Source organism: Miniopterus schreibersii (genome assembly GCF_964146895.1).
Source record: "Miniopterus schreibersii genome assembly, chromosome: 1".
In the NCBI taxonomy this organism is placed as follows: Eukaryota; Metazoa; Chordata; class Mammalia; order Chiroptera; family Miniopteridae; genus Miniopterus; species Miniopterus schreibersii.
This window is the reverse complement of record NC_138101.1, coordinates 39913107-39932016: the sequence shown is the minus strand read 5'-3', so window position 1 is coordinate 39932016 and position 18910 is coordinate 39913107. Positions and strand designations below refer to the sequence as shown.

Genomic DNA, 18910 nt, shown 5'->3' with positions numbered 1-18910 from the left:
AGGGTGTGCTGGCCAGCCTTCTTCACAACGGGGCTCACTCTTGGCCAGCAAGCTGACATCACACGGTTTCCAAAAGGTCAATTTTAGGTTGGAATAAAACACATTTCCCTTTATTTTCTAAACATTTTCCATTCTTAAAACTGACCGATGTTAAATGTTCTTTAAACAGTTCAAGTCACTGTGTTAATTTACAGTGACAGCCAAGGTGCAGTATGAAAACACACCAGTAAGACACGCACAGAGCAGCATCTCCCCAGTTCCCTACCTCGTCAGACATCAAGGTGGCGATGGCTCTGCCAATCTCATGGTAGGACTTGGCCTTCCCCTTAGGACCTAGGAGAATGAACAAGAACCTAATGGAAGGGGAAAGAAGCAAAGGCTGTAACACACATTTCATCCAACTCAAAATACATAAAACTGAGACACGCTTATCCTAGTTCATGAAAGGGTTAGGTCCAGAATTCACCCTTAAACAAATGGAATATTCGTGGCAGGATGACAGATACACTTTCAACTACAGTGAAACAAACCCCACTGTTCCGTTTATTGGAGGCGACGGAGAATTCAGCGTGGAAGCCTGAGAAGCGTCTCCCCTGAGAAGGGAAGGTTCACTTGTTGAGCCGTTCTATCTTTCCCTCCTAAGCTTTTTCCTCTCCATGTCTACTGAATTGCAGAATCTTTGGAAAAACCCATTAAACACAATAACTAGAAAGACTTAGTACATCTTCAGACTTCTCTGGCTTCTCCTTACCCAATCTGGGCAGTGACATAGGATCTTCTCCTGACTTAAGAAATGTTTCTACTCAGAAGTGACTGGGGGTCAGCAAAAACCAAGTCTTCCACGAGTTAGCCACATGCTGACAGCCAAAGTAAAGAAAGAAGATATGGGAAAAATGCAAAATAAAGCATCATTCACAGTTAAGGGTTTTGTGGTGTTTTTTTGGTGGGTGTCCCCATTTTCCTTTCCAAACTTCTTTTCTTGATATTGCACAAGCATTGCCCCGCAGTAAGTAGGTCCTGAAACTTGCAATAATAAGCTTATCCCATTTAGGTTCACCTCTTATCATGGTGGAAGAAATCCTTCACTGATGATAAGAGCAAAGATTCATGTCTCGACTAGGGAGGAGGAGACCCCATATGTAAATGAACAAGAAAAAATATATTAAAGGCGACATAGGATAAATTCTTGCCTTGCTTATGATCATGTCTTACCTAACACAGAGGTAATAAAAATGATCACATCTATTTGCACAGCTTTTTAAAGCTTGCAAAGCACTCCACGTCCAGCACCTCATTTAAACTCCCCACAACCCTCTGCAGTAAGAACAGGTATCCTTTTCCTGTTTCATGGTGCAGAGACTGAGGCTTGAGAAGGTTAATGGATGAGCCCAAACACTGTGCCTGGTAAATGGCAGAGAGCAGACAGGCCTTCCTACCCCTTGTTCTTTCCAGAGCACAATTCTGCCTAATATTACCTGCACAACCTACACACTAGGGTTGTGATCAACAGAGAAAGGCTGTCCAACAATGACTTCCATGGATCACCTTGGGGAAGGATATTGTGGATAGTTAGCTGGTGGCTAGACATCTTAGGTAAAATTTTAGGGGACCAGGAATGGCTGAGGACTTGGCTTAGTAAAATTTTATTTTTTACTTATTTATATACCTCACTTTAAATAAAAAGGGACTGACAGCAAGTACTCTTGGATGTGTTAGGGTCTGTGCCAAACAGCCCTCCCATAGATAATTCCCTTTTTTCATTATAAAATTCAATCCAAAGAAGAAAAAAAACAGAAGTGTAGAATATAAAAAAGTATCTGAAAGCAAGAATACTCAGTTTATCTCAGAATAGCCATAAAGCCATTCAGTACTTACACACTGAGGAGCCAGTTCTGCAGTGGGGCCCCTCGCCCACTTTCAAGGGCTATCACAGTGGATGGACTAGCCAAGTAATCAGCAGGCACAAAAGTCCGTGCAAGTATGAAGGAAGCTGTTACCAGAATTGGATTTTCGTTCTTCTAACACTGAAGTTCAGTTGATACTAGAGCTTTTCTTCCTTCGAAGCTGGGCCTAAGTTATATACCACTACATAGAGAATTATAGTGCTCCTTTATGACGATGAAATGTGTTTTTCTAAAGGGACTGATCACTGACTTGAGTACAACAAATGCACTCAATATTTAACCACTAAGGCAAAATACAAATTAAGAAACTCCTATAGTAGTGGTCACATTTCCCAACCCCTATTTGCCTGTCTACCAACGGCCAGCTGTCGGGAAGGACAAAAGAACATAGTTTTAGACAAAGGGGACAGGTGCACTGCAGCAAGAGCAAACGGATATCTGAATCTTATATTTAATATATTTTTTAAATATTAAGGTTCCTTTTTCTGCCATTTTTATTATTTCAATGTATCTAAATATTAGTTTATCAATAATATATAATCTCTAAAACATTTCCAGAACCACTCTGTACCTCTTCTTGCCTCTCCCTAGCATCTCCATCATGATTATAGTTTACAAATACACATTATGGAAATATACACTTATCAACTGACACAGGAGTTAATTTTCAGGTTGACTATATGGCAACAAAGCCAAAAGACTCTCGTTAGAAAGTGAGTAAAAGACTCTCAGTTATTTATAGTCCTCAAATATAAACTTTGGCAGGTAATGGGCCATTATTCTAAGAGCTGGTGGAATAATGGAGCTGCCAAGTTAAATTCTATGAGATGAGGGCATACACTTTCTTCTTCTTTTTCACCCAGCCCCCCACAACTCCCTGACAGCTGTCAGTCTGTTTTCTGTATCTATGAGTCTGTTTCTATTTTGTTTGTTTGTTTATTTTGTTCATTCGATTCCACGTATAAGTGAAATCATATGGTACTTGTCTTTCTCTGACTGGCCTATTTCACTTAGCATAATATTCTCTAGGTCCCTCCATGCTATTGTAAAAGGTAAGCTTTCCTTCCTTTTTACAGCTGCATAGTATTCCATTGTGTAAACATACCACAGCCTTTTTACCCACTCATATACTGATGGGCACTTGGACTGCTTCCAAGTCCTGGCTATTGTAAATAACACTGCAATGAACATAGGGGTGCATATATTCTTTCAATTTAATGTTTCAGGTTTCTTATAATTGTTTACTCTGGGCTCTGCTAAATGGTACCAAAGAATAAATGGAAGTAGCAGACCAATGGTGAACATAACATGTATCAGAGCAAAACCCAATATCTGAGAATTATGTTTCAGTAGCTTCAGTAAATTAGATATAAAGGTACTATGCCTCTCTTTTAGGTAATATAATTTATATATGTGTGTAATTTTTATATATATATAAATAATTTTCTTCTTTAATGAAAAGTTACCAAGTGCCAGATAGAAGCAACATGTTACATACCAGTTAAGTTTTTCACATTATTTCAGTCAGGAACCAGACAGTAAATCCCATCTCCTTAAAATGATATAGAGAATACCAGAGAAAACCTGGCCATTGATAAGTAGCAGAAAACATCACCTCAGGTCGAGAATTTCATCTATAGGATCGCGACACTTAAGAAGCCTCTAATTTGGACTGTATCCTCAAAATGGGGATGAAAGATCAGGGAAAACTAACAGAACCGCTCATCAAGTTCAAGTTCTTTCTGCTTGAAATGTGTTCTCTCCCCTTTAAACCTCAAAGAAGCGAAAGCTGTTACAACTTTTAGGGTAGAAGTACATCTTGCCAAAGCCAGCTTTTATAATGTACTGAAACTCCTTTCATGACCCAAGCTGTTTTTTGTCAATGGACAGATGTTATTTTTAACCAGAAGCTTTTTTCTCTATTAACAAATTCAAGTAAACATCACATTTGTGTGGCTGGAAGGGCACAGCCCACGTTGACAGCTCGGGGGAAAATTTTAATGTATGTGACTGAGTTCTTTTGATTCACTCATAACTAGAAATAAGTCACAGTGAGAATTTTTAATAGTGCCTGGTCATCTCTGGGATCTTCATGAGGTGCTTCTACTCCTGTGGGCTTTTTCATATAACTGATCGTGCCTGGGGAGGATGCCTGCAGCATTTTCCAAAACAAAAACAAGTGCCAGATGATCTGTGTCCGGAACCAAGGGGCTATACTCACATTCACAAAATAATTATAGCAGAAACAGAGCACAATATCAGAAAAAGAGCCAGCCTTCCTAAACCACTCAATCTTTTCAGAAAGGATGTGCACCCCCCTCCTTCCTGATATATCACAGCTATTTCTAGAATAAACTCAGCCTTTACCAATCCTTTATTCCCTTCTCTCAAAACAACAGTGAATCAAATAATCCATTATTCATATTTAGCAGCTTTGGAAAATGTGGCTGAACTGTAGCTTCCACAATAGACTCATGAGAACCACAAACCAGCCATAACCCAACCACATTACTTATGTAAACAGCAGCCAGCAACTGGATTGTTGGACAAGACAGACCTGAACTAGCAGGGCCTCCATCCCAAGCCCTCTAATAGGATGTTTTATGGTTTTGACAATTAAGTGAAAACTACTTTTTTTAGGCAAATAATTATTTATAATATACAATATATATTAACTTACAGTGAAACGAAAGAGGTAAACATTCAAATTTTTTAGAGGGCTAGAACTCATTGAATAACCATTTGCCTTAGATGTGAAAATCAAGGTCAGAAAAAGACAAACGGCTCAAGGGTTTTTATTATTCTTCATGGGAAAACCCTGACGCATTTTATTCCAATCCATTCTAGATATCTACTTAGATTCTCCCTAAAAGCCTGACCTCTCAGGCAGAAATCTGCAGTTCTATTTCTAGCACTGATAATGGATCTTCCCTCCACCTCCATCTCTCAACTATAAAATTGGAATAATAATATTTATCCCCTACAGAGCTCATAAATATGAGTTAGTAGCAGCCTCTATGGATAGATAAAGATGACAGCAAGCAAAGGGTGTGCAAGAGGCTAGGAAAACCATAAACGTATCCTACCAAGTGACCAAAGCTCCAAAAACAGTTTGTTTGCTTTCACATGGATGGCAAGAAGGGCCCTAAGCAGATAACATCCACCCGGTTGGTGGTAGTCCAGCCATGAACAGAAAGCTAAAGTAGATCATCCAAATAACAGAGTAGAAAAACTTGTGAACTCCACACAAGGGAAACTCCTAGAGCTACACTTCCTAAAAGGTGCACAACAGTAACACCGTTTATTATCAATAACAGTAATAAGCATAAGAGCATAACTTTACTCCACCTTCAAAGGGGACAATGACAATTACAAGCTGTGCAAAAAAAAGATATTTCGGGTCTCCCTGCAGCACACAGGGTGGCGTGCCCATCGGGGCACACGGCTGAGCGCAGAGGCGGCCCCCCACAATGACTGCCACATTCCTTGTGGGATTTCCTTTATTGGATTCCACAGGATGCAGTCATTGTAAATGGCCCTGCATTACTCATACACAAGAAAAGCTAATGAGACTCCCTCCTCAGTGATTACAGCTTGCACTGGTTCGGAGGACAGCAAATGAATAAAACTATTTCCTGGGAAAATGTTAACATGCTAGGATATATTGTTCAGATTACTGCCCCGAAAGAGTCTGATGACATTATTGAATTACATTCCCTTGAATTGCTGGGCTCCTTTTGTTAACTCAAATGATGCTGTATTTTACCTCTAGACCACTGCCAGGCTCGAACACAGAAGAAAAGAGTGAGACAGGCAGAAGCGGACGATAAGAGGGACACAGAATTTGCCACTCGATAAACTCATGCTATTGTTAAATAAGAAGTCTTTGAAAATATTTTTTATTTGTAGCTTTTAAAGAAAAATAATAAAAGTGGAAAAGCAAGAGCAATTTAACACTTCTTGGCATATTTTTTTTTTCCTTTCAAGCCCCAGTGAAGTCAGTCCAAAGAGACATAAATAAAAGCATAGGGACACACGGGCTGGCCTTCAGCCGACGTCTGAGTCAGCTAGCTTTCGCCAGGTGGCTGCTCTGACAGGACTTCAAGGCTCTGCTGGCCCGTTTTCAAGGAAAAAGCGAAGGCACAGAAAACACAAATCAGGATAATCCCATTAATTGAATAAGCAATGATCATCTCCTTTCTTCTGCTATTTGGCCAATGGCTGCCTAACAGTGGCAAGTATTACTCCCATTGGAAGTGTCTAAGAAATACACAAATGCGGGAAACCCCGCATGATCAGGACGAGGGTCCTGTAAACCGTGAATTGGGAGGCCATGAAAGAATGGTTCTCCCCATTTTCCTTCTGATTTGGCTCAAAACCAGCCTTGAGCCCCCGTCACTGCCAGTTAATCATGCCCAGACCACCTGGGGTCACTAAGGAGGATTCACTACCTGGGGGAACCTAAAGAAGAGAAAAGCCACCTGTCCTTGCCCTGGGACCCACAAAAAGCACATACGCCAAAAAGTTGCTATTCATGTGATAATTTTCAGGGATCAGTTTGAAGGTTACAAGCTTCTCTTCAAGCTCTTTCAGGTGAAGCATTAACTGCTATCCACCTGCTGCATTCCCTCAGGGAGCTTCCTAACCCTCCTGAGCGCAGCTGAGAGGGAGATGAACAGAGGAGTTCAAAGATACTGTGCAGGACATTGAACACATTATTATAATGTGCTTGCTCTTAAAATAAAAATGTATGCAACACAGCAGTAAGTTGTGTAAATTTAAGAGTACAGCTTTATAATTTTTACGTGTCTGTGTGTGTGTATATACATGTTAGTGTATGTGTAAATTGTTAGTGTGTGTATGCATACACACACATATATATCTACATACACACACACACTAACAATTTTCTGATTAAAAATAGAGCAAATGAAAGCAACTGTGACCTCTGAACCAATTACCATCTGTATGAGTTTGGGCAAGTTAAACCCTCAAACTCAGTTTCTTCATCTGTAAAATCCATATACCTAGTTTATAGTTAAAAAATATTGTGAGGATTAAATAAACTAATTCATAAGAAGAAACTAGTACATGGTCCAAGAAATTGTTTTATTATGATTACTACTATACGAGTGCCAAGTCATGTGACTGCATGAAAGTCAGATTAAACCATTATTTCAGATTAAACCTTTCCAATATGCTCTCTCTGGATGTATCCACATTCTCTCGACTCTCTGGCCCGAGGGAGAGGAGATGTCCCTATAACCACACTGCGGGCCCCAGCGGTCAGGGATCAGCTTACCTTGTGGGCACGGGGACCTCAGTCAGGGCCCCCAGCATGACCGCCTGCTGCAGCCGAACAAAGGCAACGAAAGGCGTGTCCAAGAAGTCCACCTCGCCGACGAGCACGTTGGAGGCTTCTGCATCGCGGGGCAGCTTTTTCATGAACTTGTTCTTCAGCTGCACGGGAAGAGCCAAGGAAGCACACCTTACTTCAGAGAGGGAAACAAGAAGCAGCACTCCATATATTCCTCCCGGGGATTCCTTCATGGCAGTCTACAGGCAACAGGACCGAGCTACGGCATTTTCTTCTTACGATTAACCATTCTACTAAACATTTCTCTGTACTTTGGATTAAAAAATGTTGAGGCTATAACAACAAGATTTACATATAAGGCAATTCATTTATTGATTCACTCACTCAATAAACATGTGCTGAGAGTCTAGCAGAAGCCAGACCCTAGGGATACAGGGCAGGATCAACTAATTACATGTCCTCCTTGGGCTCAGATTCCAGCAGGGGAGAAATAAAATATGATTTAAAGTAGTGATAAGTGCTAAAAAAATAAAAATAAAACCAGTAAAGGGGTACTTTAGGTAGGGTGGTCAGGAAAGGCCTCTGAAGAAATCCATTTGACCTCGGAGTGGGGGGACAAGCCATGCAAAGAGCTGGGAAAAGAACATTCCAGGCAAAGAGAACAAGTACAAAGCCTCTGAGATGGGAAAGAGCTTGGCAGTAGAGGAGTAACACGGCAAGTGTGATGTTCAGCTGAAGGAGCAACGGGGGGGAAACAGCGGCAAATGAAGCTGCACAGGTAAGGGGGGCAGATGGCAAGCACCTTGAAGGCCGCGGTCAGGAGTCCTGGATGTTTCAGGTGGGACTTGCCCACTAAAAGTCCAAGTGCAAAGGTGGAGCAGAAAGACATAAATTTCAGAGATATCACCCTGTAAACAATACTTAGGACCATAGGACAGACAGGATCACACAAGGCTTGGTGTGAGTACAGACAGAGAAGAGGGTAAGAGCTAAACCCCGCGCCACCCTACCTTTTCTAGAAAGGGGAGGAGCTATGGGCAGAGGGCCCTGGAAAAGAGCAGCCAGTGAGGAAGGAGGAAAACCAGGACTTAGCGGTCAGGTAAAGAAAGGGCTCGATAAGGAATGTGTATCAGCCGAGTCCAAGGCCGCTGAAAGCTCAAACAAGACCAGAACTAAGAATGGACCGATGAACTTGGCAAGATGGAGGTGCCGGGTGATCTTGACAGGAGCTGTTACAGTGGACACCAGGGAGCCCGGTAAAGGCTGAGAGGTGAAGAAATGGAGACACAGAGTACAGAGAGTTATTTTGAGAAATGTTGCTACCAAGAAAAGCCAAAAAATAGGGGGGGAGGTGGAAGAAGGCATAAAATAGGCGATTTTTTAAAATGGGAAATATGATAACACTTTGGGATGTTCATGAGAATGACCCAGCAGAGGCGGGCTATTGCTGCAGGACAGATAGGGGATAACTTCAGAAGCCACTCAAGCAACTGAACAATTGAGAAGAGGCCATCCACATCACAAGGAGAGGGATTATCTTCAGATAGGAGCACAGACAGTTCACCAGTCCTAACCAGGGGAGGCAGACTATATGGGGCAGATGGGGGGGTCTGGGAGATTTGGTGAGGTGAAGATGAGGCCTTCTGAAGACTCACATTTTTGCAGTGAAATACAAGTGAGCTGATGGCGAGGGGGAGGCATGTGGGAGTCCTTTCCAGCGGTCAAGACGGGGTTGTCTTGGAGAGTGAAGGCTGCTTAACACAGTGACTAGGAAAGCTTCTCTGGCCGGCATTATTCCTTACTCCCCTCCCTTCCCAGCTCCCACCTAGAATAGGGTGTTTAGTGCCCTCCAGTGAGTGGAAGTGCCTCCCACTGCTCAAGGAAAACATCTCAAGGGTCATGGAGGGATAGAGATAGGAATTTTGCAGGACCATATGAAAGGCAGACTTCTGATATTTTCTTATCAATATAAATGTCTCTCCCCTCAAGTCAAAAGTTACTGATGCACTTAGTATTTTATGCCATGGATTATCAGGGAGATGGGAAGTGGGAAGCATGGTCCAATTTTCCCCATTAATAAAAAGGCTATAGTAACATTTTCATTTCAATTTCCATTTAAAGAGTTCTTAATTAGGGAAAATAAGCGTAATAAAAACTGATCCCTAAAACTCCAACACCCTCGGTAGCATTTTTATGGGATTTTTTCTTAAGTTTGGTACTTTATATAAGAAAGCTATGAGGCAAAAACAACAACAAGAAAAAACAACAAGAAAGTTGGGGCTAATAATGTAGTGGAAACCAAAAATAAAAAAGCAAAGGCAAGATAATATTGTTTTAGATGTTAGAAACATGACCGCTTCTAAGCAGTAAAGGATATTTCCAAAGTTTATGCCATTAATCCTCGAAGAAATGCTAATATTAAAAATAAATTATGTTTACATTGTTCAGATATGAAAAGAGCAGCCATGGGAAGGGTCTAAAAACATTGAATTGCCAAAACTATTATTATGGCCTAAAGAAGTTAGTCATGAACTGTTCTCTACAACACTGAGTAGGGTGTGGGATATAGCCAAGTGGCCCAAACACATAACAAAATATCACTGCTAGAGAAACCTTTCTCAAACTTTTTCCAGAGAGTTTCCATTACCAGCACTGGACTCAAAGCTCTGTAATAATCAGATTTTATTTCCCATTCTCTCCAGCACTTTTTGCTCTAGTTAGGCAGGTAATCTGATCATGTCCACTTCTGTTTTATGTATTTATCCCACAGTCATGACCAAAAACTCTCTCATTCCTTTTTTTTTTTTTAATATATCTTTATTGATTTCAGAGAGAGGAAAGGAGAAAGAGAGAGAGATGGAAACATCAATGATGAGAGAGTCACTGATCGAGCCTGCAACCCGGGCCTGTGCCCTGACCGGGAATCGAACCCCAATCGCCTGGATCCTAGGTCGACGCTCAACCGCTGAGCCACACCCGGCCGGGCTCATTCCTACCTTTTCTAAACGTCCTTCAGAGCTCAGCTCAAGCTTTCTACTACCTCAGCCCACTTTCCTGGGAACTCTGCAAGCGCTCACTTCCGAATCCCAATTCGGTCCATGTCCGAGTCTTTTCCCTGAGTTTCTTGAGGGTTAGAACAGTTTACCCCTCACTGTACTGAACACCTACCTACTTTTCACATGATTCAACTGTACTAAATATTTTGAATGAAAGAAACGAACTCAGTAACACTAAATTTTTGTTGTTGTTGATCCCCACCCAAGGATATTTTTTCCACCAATTTTTAGAGAGAGTGAGAGGAAGGAAGGGATGGAGGAAAGGGGGGAAGAGAGAGAAAAACATGGATGTGAGAGAGACACATCAAACGGCTGGTTCTCGCACACGCCCAGGCCAGGGCTGGGGATGGAACCTGCAGCCCGGATACCTGCCCTTGACTGGGAATCAAACCCTCCACCCTTTGCTGTGTGGGCTGATGCTCTAACCACTTAACCACACTGGCCAGGACGAGAGGGTTTAAAGGCTTATTCTAGAACCTCCTGGGTCTGGATCTAAGCAACTACCTGACTCACAACACATGCAGAAAATCCCAGTCGATTATAAACTTCCACAAAATGTTTTACTAGTACTATGGTACCTTTACTGAGATAACTGTACCATCTTAGAAAATTAGGAGTATATCTTTATAGGCCAAAGAAAATAAACTGTATTCTATATGCGCTGAAGAAAAGTAATTGTAAAGATATGTTCTTTTCGATCAGCATACCTCAAACTGTGTTAGCGGAACACAAGTGTTCTAAGAGAACACTTAGCTGTTCTAAAATAAAACTGTGTGGTGCCTCAGATGCCCCAGAAGTCAGTCCTCAGATGGCCCCTTTCTCTCTACACATACTCTCTGGGTGATTTCATCAAGTCCATGTCTTTAAGTGCCATCTATATGCTGATGAGTCATAAATTTATATATTTAGCCAGGATATCTTCCCTGAACTCCAGACCTAACCACATCTCTGCTTGGATGTCTAAAAGGCATTTCAAACCTCACGAATGCAAAACGGAGCCCTCCCGGCAGTCCCTTCCAACTAGCCCTTCCTCCAGTCTCCTCGCCTGGTGAACGGCAACTCCATTCTTCCATCGCTCAGGCCAAAGCCTTGCTGTCCCTTCAGCATTTCTCCTCCTCTCACAGCCCATGTCCATTCTACCAGCAAATCTGGTCGGGTCTGCGTTCAAAGTACACCCAGAATGTGACGGTGCTCACCCCCTTCCCTGCCACCACCCTGGTCCACATCACCGCCATGTTTCTCCTGATCAGGGCACTGGCTTCCTGGCTGGATTATACGCTTCTGCCCCGGCAGCCAGTCTACGCACTAAAACAGCCAGAAGTCCAATCAGGAGTCAGTTCCTGTCTCTCCTCTGCTCAGAACCCTCTATTGGTCCCCACTGCACTGAGAGAAGACATGTCTTATGTCCGCGCAGAGCCCCAGCATCCTCGGGCCTGCCATCGGCTACCGGCCTACTGCCTGCGGCTCACCCAGGCTTCTGCTCGCCCAGGCACGCCCTGGCCTCAGGGCCTTTGCACGGCTCCCGCCCCCCTTCCTTTTCCTCTAAAGGTCACTGTCCTATCCGTGAGTCTTTCTCCAGCCCCATTAGCTTACCTTTCAACCTCCCTCTCCCCACAGACTCTGCCTACTCCCCTTTCCTGCTCCGTTTTTTCTTCTTTGTGTCTATCACAGCCAAACGCGTTATTTCTTTATTTTCCTCCTCTGCACTAGAGTGCAGGCGCCGCAGGAGTAGGAGCCCATCGATTACGTCCAGTGTTGTGCCCCAGATGCCTAGGAGCGCGCCTGAGGGGAAGCGTCGAGAAGCATTTGGGAACCACGGTTATGTCCCCTCTTCCCGTTAAGCCTTCCTGACTCCTCTCTGAGGGTCACAGATTCTGGACATACTCCCACCACCCAGGCTGTCTGAGAGGACAAAAGGCCCAGATATGGCTGATGTTAATAAACTCTGCCCCTGATCAAAGTGATAGGCCTCCAAAGGATTGAAACACGGCCCAAGCAGGGACCAAGCCATTTGGAAAATCAGTAGTTGGATGTGTCAAAATCAGTGTTCTCCCTTTCGCCTGCCGTTGCTCCCCTCCATGTTGAAGGGCCTGTCACAGGGCTGTGCACATTAGGACAGACTGAGGGCAGCACCCAAAATCAAACAGACAAAAGCAGGAGAGGAAAGGGTATGAAAAGAGAGACTGCTAAGTCCCCAGTCCTGGCCCGGAGGGCCTGCAGTTCCTCCATTCTGTAAACTCATCAAGAATTCTTACCAGTTACGAAAGCCAGAAAATTCCATTTGGGGCTTTAATTAATTAGGGGTGATTTCTATCTACTGAAGAGTCCAGACCCTTCTCAAAAGTATGTCAAGTAAATTTTAGGAATTCCAGGTTAAAGTTTCTATACTACAGACTCTCAGAGCCTTGAATGTGACTATATTCCTATGAATGTTTGATCTCCCACTAGGAGGTAAATATAACACATTATGGTCTAAAAACAGAGTAGAAAATGCTTCATTGGACAGAAATCTACTCATTTACTATTTAACCCAACTCCATTTAATTCTCTCTAAACTTTACGGGTGCCTACAATGTTCAAGGCTGGGAGTGAGCACTGCCAAGAACAGACAGATCCTATCTACTCTCCTGAAGTTCACAGTGCGATGGGGAGAAGCAAGTATAGAAGTAGCTACAATGAAAGAAAAAACATAAAAACCATCTGAAAGGTATATTGTTCAAGGGAAGGTCAGGAATGCAGCAATGACACCCAGCAACAGAGTCCAAGAAAGGCTCTCATCTGAATCAAAGTGCAAAGGTCTCTCATAAAGGTGGGCTCATCAAATACTGATTCATGTTATCTTTTTCAAAGTACCCCAATAAAATCTGTTAAAAAAAAGTAAGTAATGACTCAAGTATGAAAACCAATTCTGGGCTTACACAATAAACTATAAACAATAATAAAATAGTAAGAAAAATAGTATAAGCATTAAACAAAAAGATGAATAACCCAGGAATTACAAAGAACAATAAAAGATAATGAAACCAAGAACAGACTCTAAGGGCTTTCAACTCAGGTTGAAAATCACCCAATAAACTCATCTGGATTGAATTTCAAAGATAACATTTGACATTCCTTTCTTATAGATCATTAGTTGATTCTCCAAGGGAAGCCCTGCCTGGATTTTATGCAGGGTCAACTATGAGAACACACACAGTGAAAAAAAAATTCCCTTAGCCAATCTTGATTTCAAAGAAATGGATTTCAAATGGCTGCCATGTGGAGCTACAATTTGTAAGAGTTACTAAGACCAGCTCTGTGATTTTGTGCCCTTTTTTTTGTCTTTACCAGGTCGCACCACCAACTCTGTGAATCCAGATGTGTACACTTCAGGTTCTTTTTAGACCAGCCTATATTATTTCTTCCACAGTAAGGTCTTGCTATAATCAGAATTCTATGCTTGCCCTCTGCCATAAATGTTTACTCTTATAATTTCTTTACCTTTCTTATTTTCTCAGTGGTTTTCTAACAACCCAGTGAACACAGTATTAACATACCAAGAACCTAGAGAATATGAGTGGATAAAGCAGAAGAGAACTGATTATGCAACAGATAGCTTACTTGGGATGGTAACTGTGTGATGATGGGAGAGTTACACATATACAAGTGACACGCATCGCATACAGCTGTTTGGAAAAGTCAGTCTTCCATTGTCCACTCTGGCCTTACATTCCCCTGCCCTCTTCTATGAAAGCAGTTTGCATATGTTAGGCTTCGACAGCGGACTCATCACAATGCAACTGCTAACCAATGTTAATAACCACTTACTGGGAGAACCATCTGATCAATGCCACGGCCTCCTAACCTCCTTACCATCGCCCTCAGCATCACCCCATAACTAGGTCCAGGATATCATACTATTCCTCAGTCACTAGGCAGATATTTAAGCCCTACCTCTTTTCTTTGTCATTTTTAGCACATGTTAAAATAAGTGTGTCTATAATAGTGTCATTTATAACCAGGACTACTCATGGTTTGCCATGTAAGGCTAATTTATTAGAAGGCGATTCTATAGGCTGTCCTTACTACAAGCAATGTTTCAGAAAACATCTATATTTGAGAATACTTTCCCATTATTCTTACAGAGCTTACACTTACTGCTACTGGATTCCATGCATTTTCTTCCTCTCCCCGACAATAATTTTAGTCTTCCAATCTGTGTATTCATTCTCGATTCAGCCTGCCCAACGCCGCATGTTCGTAAGCTAGCATCCACCTGTTCTCCAGAAAAAGAGCTTATTCCTGGCTTTTCTGTTGGTGTTCTTTCCCCTCTGCTTTTCTTCTTCTTAGCTTATTTTCTCTTCTTCCTGCTGACTCTACCCCCTTCCATTCACTTTGGAAATTGTCAGCTCTCACTCTCTCCCCCCCAGAAAAACCTCATCTGGTAAGCTTGAAAATCATTCGAGGTCACCCTAGTACCACGTCCTTCCACTGCAAAGAGGCCTGTGTTAGCAGGAAAGCAGAGTCACCATACTGACCAGTTTGCTTTGGACAGTCCCAGTTTACCCCCACTGTGCTGGTGGAACTGTTAACATTGCCTTCTTTCATTCTGAAAAGTATCTTGGACTATGAAAAACATTCTATGGCCACCTTACACATCATTTCCCTAAGGCTGACTCTTGAGTTGTACCTAAGATATGGCACTGCAGAATACGCACATGCTGTGGAAACTTAAGATTCGAGGAACTCAAAAGAATGAAGGAAATAAGCCTAAGTCAACCAGCATCTTAGTAAAGTATTTATCCTGAGAATGAATTTGTTCATTTACTATATGCCAACAATATTAATTGTTAGGGTAGAAAAAAGTGTTCTTTCACTTACCATGAGTAAGATAATTCTGCCTCTGCCCACTCCCTTTCTCTATACCTTGGAAAAGGTGGACAATTTGATGGATCAAGTTTGACCAATTCACTGGGACTTTTTTCCTAAAGGAAGGGCACAGTGCCCTGAAGACAGGAAGCAAGCTGTTTCCTCTAACAGCAGGAGAAGTGAATGGAAGAGACCTGACATCTTCAGCCACGTGGCTGGTTAGAGGAGTTGACTCAGAGTCTGTTTCATAGGCTCAACTGTAAATCTCAATCATAGTACATATCTCTCAAGTCTATGAATCCCGAAATTTAGATTCTTTGTAGGCCTGAAGCTGTGTACCTGATGCAGAAATTTCTAACCTAAATAATGTCTAGCCCGGCCAGGCGTGGCTCAGCAGTTGAGCGTTGACCTAGGATCCAGGCGATCAGGGTTCAATTCCTGGTCAGGGCACATGCCCGGGTTGCGGGCTCGATCAATGACTCTCTCATCATTGATGTTTCTATCTCTCTCTCTCCCTCTCCCTTCCTCTCTCTGAAATCAATAAAGATATATTTTTTAAAATAAAAAATAAATAAATAAAGTCTAAGAGCCATCACTTCAAGCTATGATAAACTAGCTTGCATCACACCAACCCTTCCATCAAGAAAAACTGAAAAGCAGATTTTTTACAATGTGTTTAAAGCAGCTATTTTCAACCTTTTTCATCTCACGGCACACATAAAACTAATTGCTAAAATTCTGTGGCACACCAAAAATATATTATATTTTTTGTCAATCTGACACAAAAATATATATATAATGTTGATTCATTCACACCAGATGGCTATTGTTGTGTTGGCCACTGTCATTTTTTTATTTGGCAATTTAAGGGAAAAGAAGTCAGTGCCCCTGACTAAAGAGTCAGGTTTGCATGTTTTAAAAGTTCTTGTGGCACAGACCAGAAAAGAGTTGGTTTAAAAGACTCAGAAAGTTACTATGATAATAAAACCTTGAGGAAATGATATCTCTGAAAAAGGAAACTGCAGAGTTGAGGCTAAATTCAGTTGATATTCTTCTAAAGGCATCTGATGATTCCCAAGTAGCTATAGAAATTCGGAAATTGAGCAGATCCTCCCCCACTCTCAAATGATAGGCAAACATGCCAGGCGTCCAGCTGGGACCCCTAAAGGACAAAACCAGAGGCAGGGGGCAAACTAGGAACAGGCCAGTCCACATAAAGACAGAAACCCACCTTCTAATCAGCTCACTTCCAGAGTAAATATTATGGTGACCTGCCCCGAACCTAATACCAATCCAAAGCAAAAGAAGTAATCTATGAAGAAATATATACTATGTATATATTATATCAACATTCAATCAGAAATTACTAGGCATACTTGTAGGCAAGACCAAATGAATGGAACCCAAGAAGGGTAAAAAAAAAACAGATATTAGAAACAAACTCAAAGCAGAGATACATACTGTAGTTACCAAACACAGACTCTGAAATAACTTAATATTTTTTAAATATTTATTATAAGATGGAGAATTTCAGCAGAATCTATTTTAAAAGCATAGTAGATATCCTAGGAATTAAAATATGTATCATTGACCTGTGAAAGTCAATATTACTCATAATATCAAAATATGACATATCAAAACTTGTGGAATGCTGCTAAACATGTGCATTGATTAATATTCATGGCCTTTAATGCAAATATTACAAAAGAAGAAAAGCTAAAGTTCCATGACCAAAATATATATCTCAAGAAGTAAGAATAAAACAGCAAAAGAAGCTCAAAGAAGTATAAAAAAGGAAATAATAAAAATAAGAGAAGAAATCATGACACAGAAAACAAATATACTATGCTGGTCACATTTTATCTCATATTCTGAGTGACAATTATACAGGTGTGTTTGCATTGAGGAAAACCATCAAGTAGACTTATGATTCATATATGTATATGTGTAAATCACAAACATGTTTTACTTTAATAAAACAATTATACCACAGTGAGATTTTTAATAAATAAACTATTGCCCAGCCTGGCGTGGCTCAGCGGTTGAGCGTCGACCTGGGATCCAGGCACTCGGGGTTCGATTCCCGGTCAGGGCACATGCCCGGGTTGAGGGCTCAATCAATGACTCTCTCATCGTTGATGTTTCTGTCTCTCTCTCTCCCTCTCCTTTCCTCTCTCTGAAATCAATAAAGACATATTTTAAATAAATAAACAAACAAACAAACAAACAAACTATTATTTCATTGTGAATTGGGCTTGCATGTAGTGCTCCCTTAGCGGGAAACCTGTAGAGAAATCAAGGAAAGTGCAAAACTGAAAACATATTCCATGGCTATAACTGATACTTTACAAATTTTTGTAAAAGATTAAAAGAGATCAGAGGTAAAATGCTTAGCAATATGCCAAAAAATGTGGACTTACTCTTCCCTTCTTACTAGTTTCTCCAACACAGAGAGTAAACCTCCCTACTGCCTTCTCTCTTCCTGCAGTGCATCTCCACCGGGATGTGCCTTTATCTTCCAAGGGCATACGAACCCTCATGTCCCACCAGTGCTCAACATAAATATAATATAACCTAACCAAGCACACTTTCCTCAGGTTAAAATTAGCCTCCGACAGGGCTGGGATGAAGAAACAGGCCATCACAAGAAACCTTGTGAAAACTAATCCCTGGGATAATTTTGAAATAGATTTGACCTTCCAAGAATGATGCGTATCCATCTGGAGCAAACCTACAGTTCCGAACTCTGGGGATCCTGGAGTATGACAGCTGGAGACCAGTTTATTATCTAGTGATGGCTTCCATGGTTAATTAAAGACTGTCCCTATCTCCCAGCCTCCCCTCCCTGCTTTCCAGCAGCCCACAGCTAAGGAAAAACAGGACTGATCTTTACTAATTAAATTCTGAGTCAATTAGCCTGTTAGCCTACACCACCTTTTCTCCAGGTACTGGGAAAGTAGTTCTCAATGAAAGCTGTTTCCATCTTTCTTTGTAGGAGGGCATTTCCAGTAGCAACAGCAGGCCTACTGTGGAGTTCCAAGTATAAAGAAACCTGTTTGCTTATAGGCGCTTTACAGCGATCAAGATGAGACAGGAGGCCCAGCCAGGCGAGGCTCAGCGGCTGAGGTTGAGCATCGACCTAGGATCCAGGAGATCGAGGTTCGATTCCCCGCAGGTTGTGGGCTCGATCCCCAGTCGGGGGCGTGCAGGAGGCAGCCGATCAATGACTCTCTCATCACTGATGTTTCTCTCTCTCTCCCTCTCCCTTCCTCCCTCTGAAATCAATACAGACATATTTCAAAAAAAAAAGATGAGACAGGAGGCTCTGCCTAGTTCATCAGGATTCTGCTTGGGGTTTGCAGCCAAAGCCTCAGCCTCAGCCAATAATATTCCTTGGCCTTTGATTTTCTGTGCACACTTTCCCTGGTGATCTTCTAGAGAGAGTGTTGAGCAGAGCACAGGGTTCAGTGTCCCTGAGTGGCCTGGACTAACACCACCAGGAACACACCCCAGCATTCCATTCCTAAATCTAACTCTTTACTGTAAATTGTACGATTGCTGAACTAGGAAATGGCAGAAGGGAAAAGATAAGAATTGCTGTTTTATAAGCTTAACCAGGTATTGCTTTTTATTACAAGATCATATAAGAAGAATTATCTTAAAACTTTTCTTGTTAAAAAAGGAAATTCTTTACTCATCCCTTAAGCTAATTTGTGGAATGGGACTTTTTTGGTGTGACTATAAACATTTTTTGTTTTCTTTTTAATGGGAGCTCCAATTGCCCT

General features: G+C 41.7%; 1 protein-coding gene across 4 annotated transcripts in view; it reads right to left on the bottom strand.

Moving 5' to 3' along the window:
• The window catches only part of SLC4A4 (solute carrier family 4 member 4), a 297689-nt gene that overhangs the window by 87914 nt on the left and 190865 nt on the right, over nt 1-18910 (bottom strand). For all 4 annotated transcript variants that reach the window (XM_081124504.1, XM_081124501.1, XM_081124502.1 and 1 more), the window contains 2 exons: nt 7207-7364; nt 266-353 (listed from right to left, as the gene is read on the bottom strand). In XM_081124504.1, coding sequence (XP_080980630.1) covers nt 266-353; nt 7207-7364 — 246 coding nt within the window. The remainder of the gene's footprint in view (nt 1-265; nt 354-7206; nt 7365-18910) is intronic.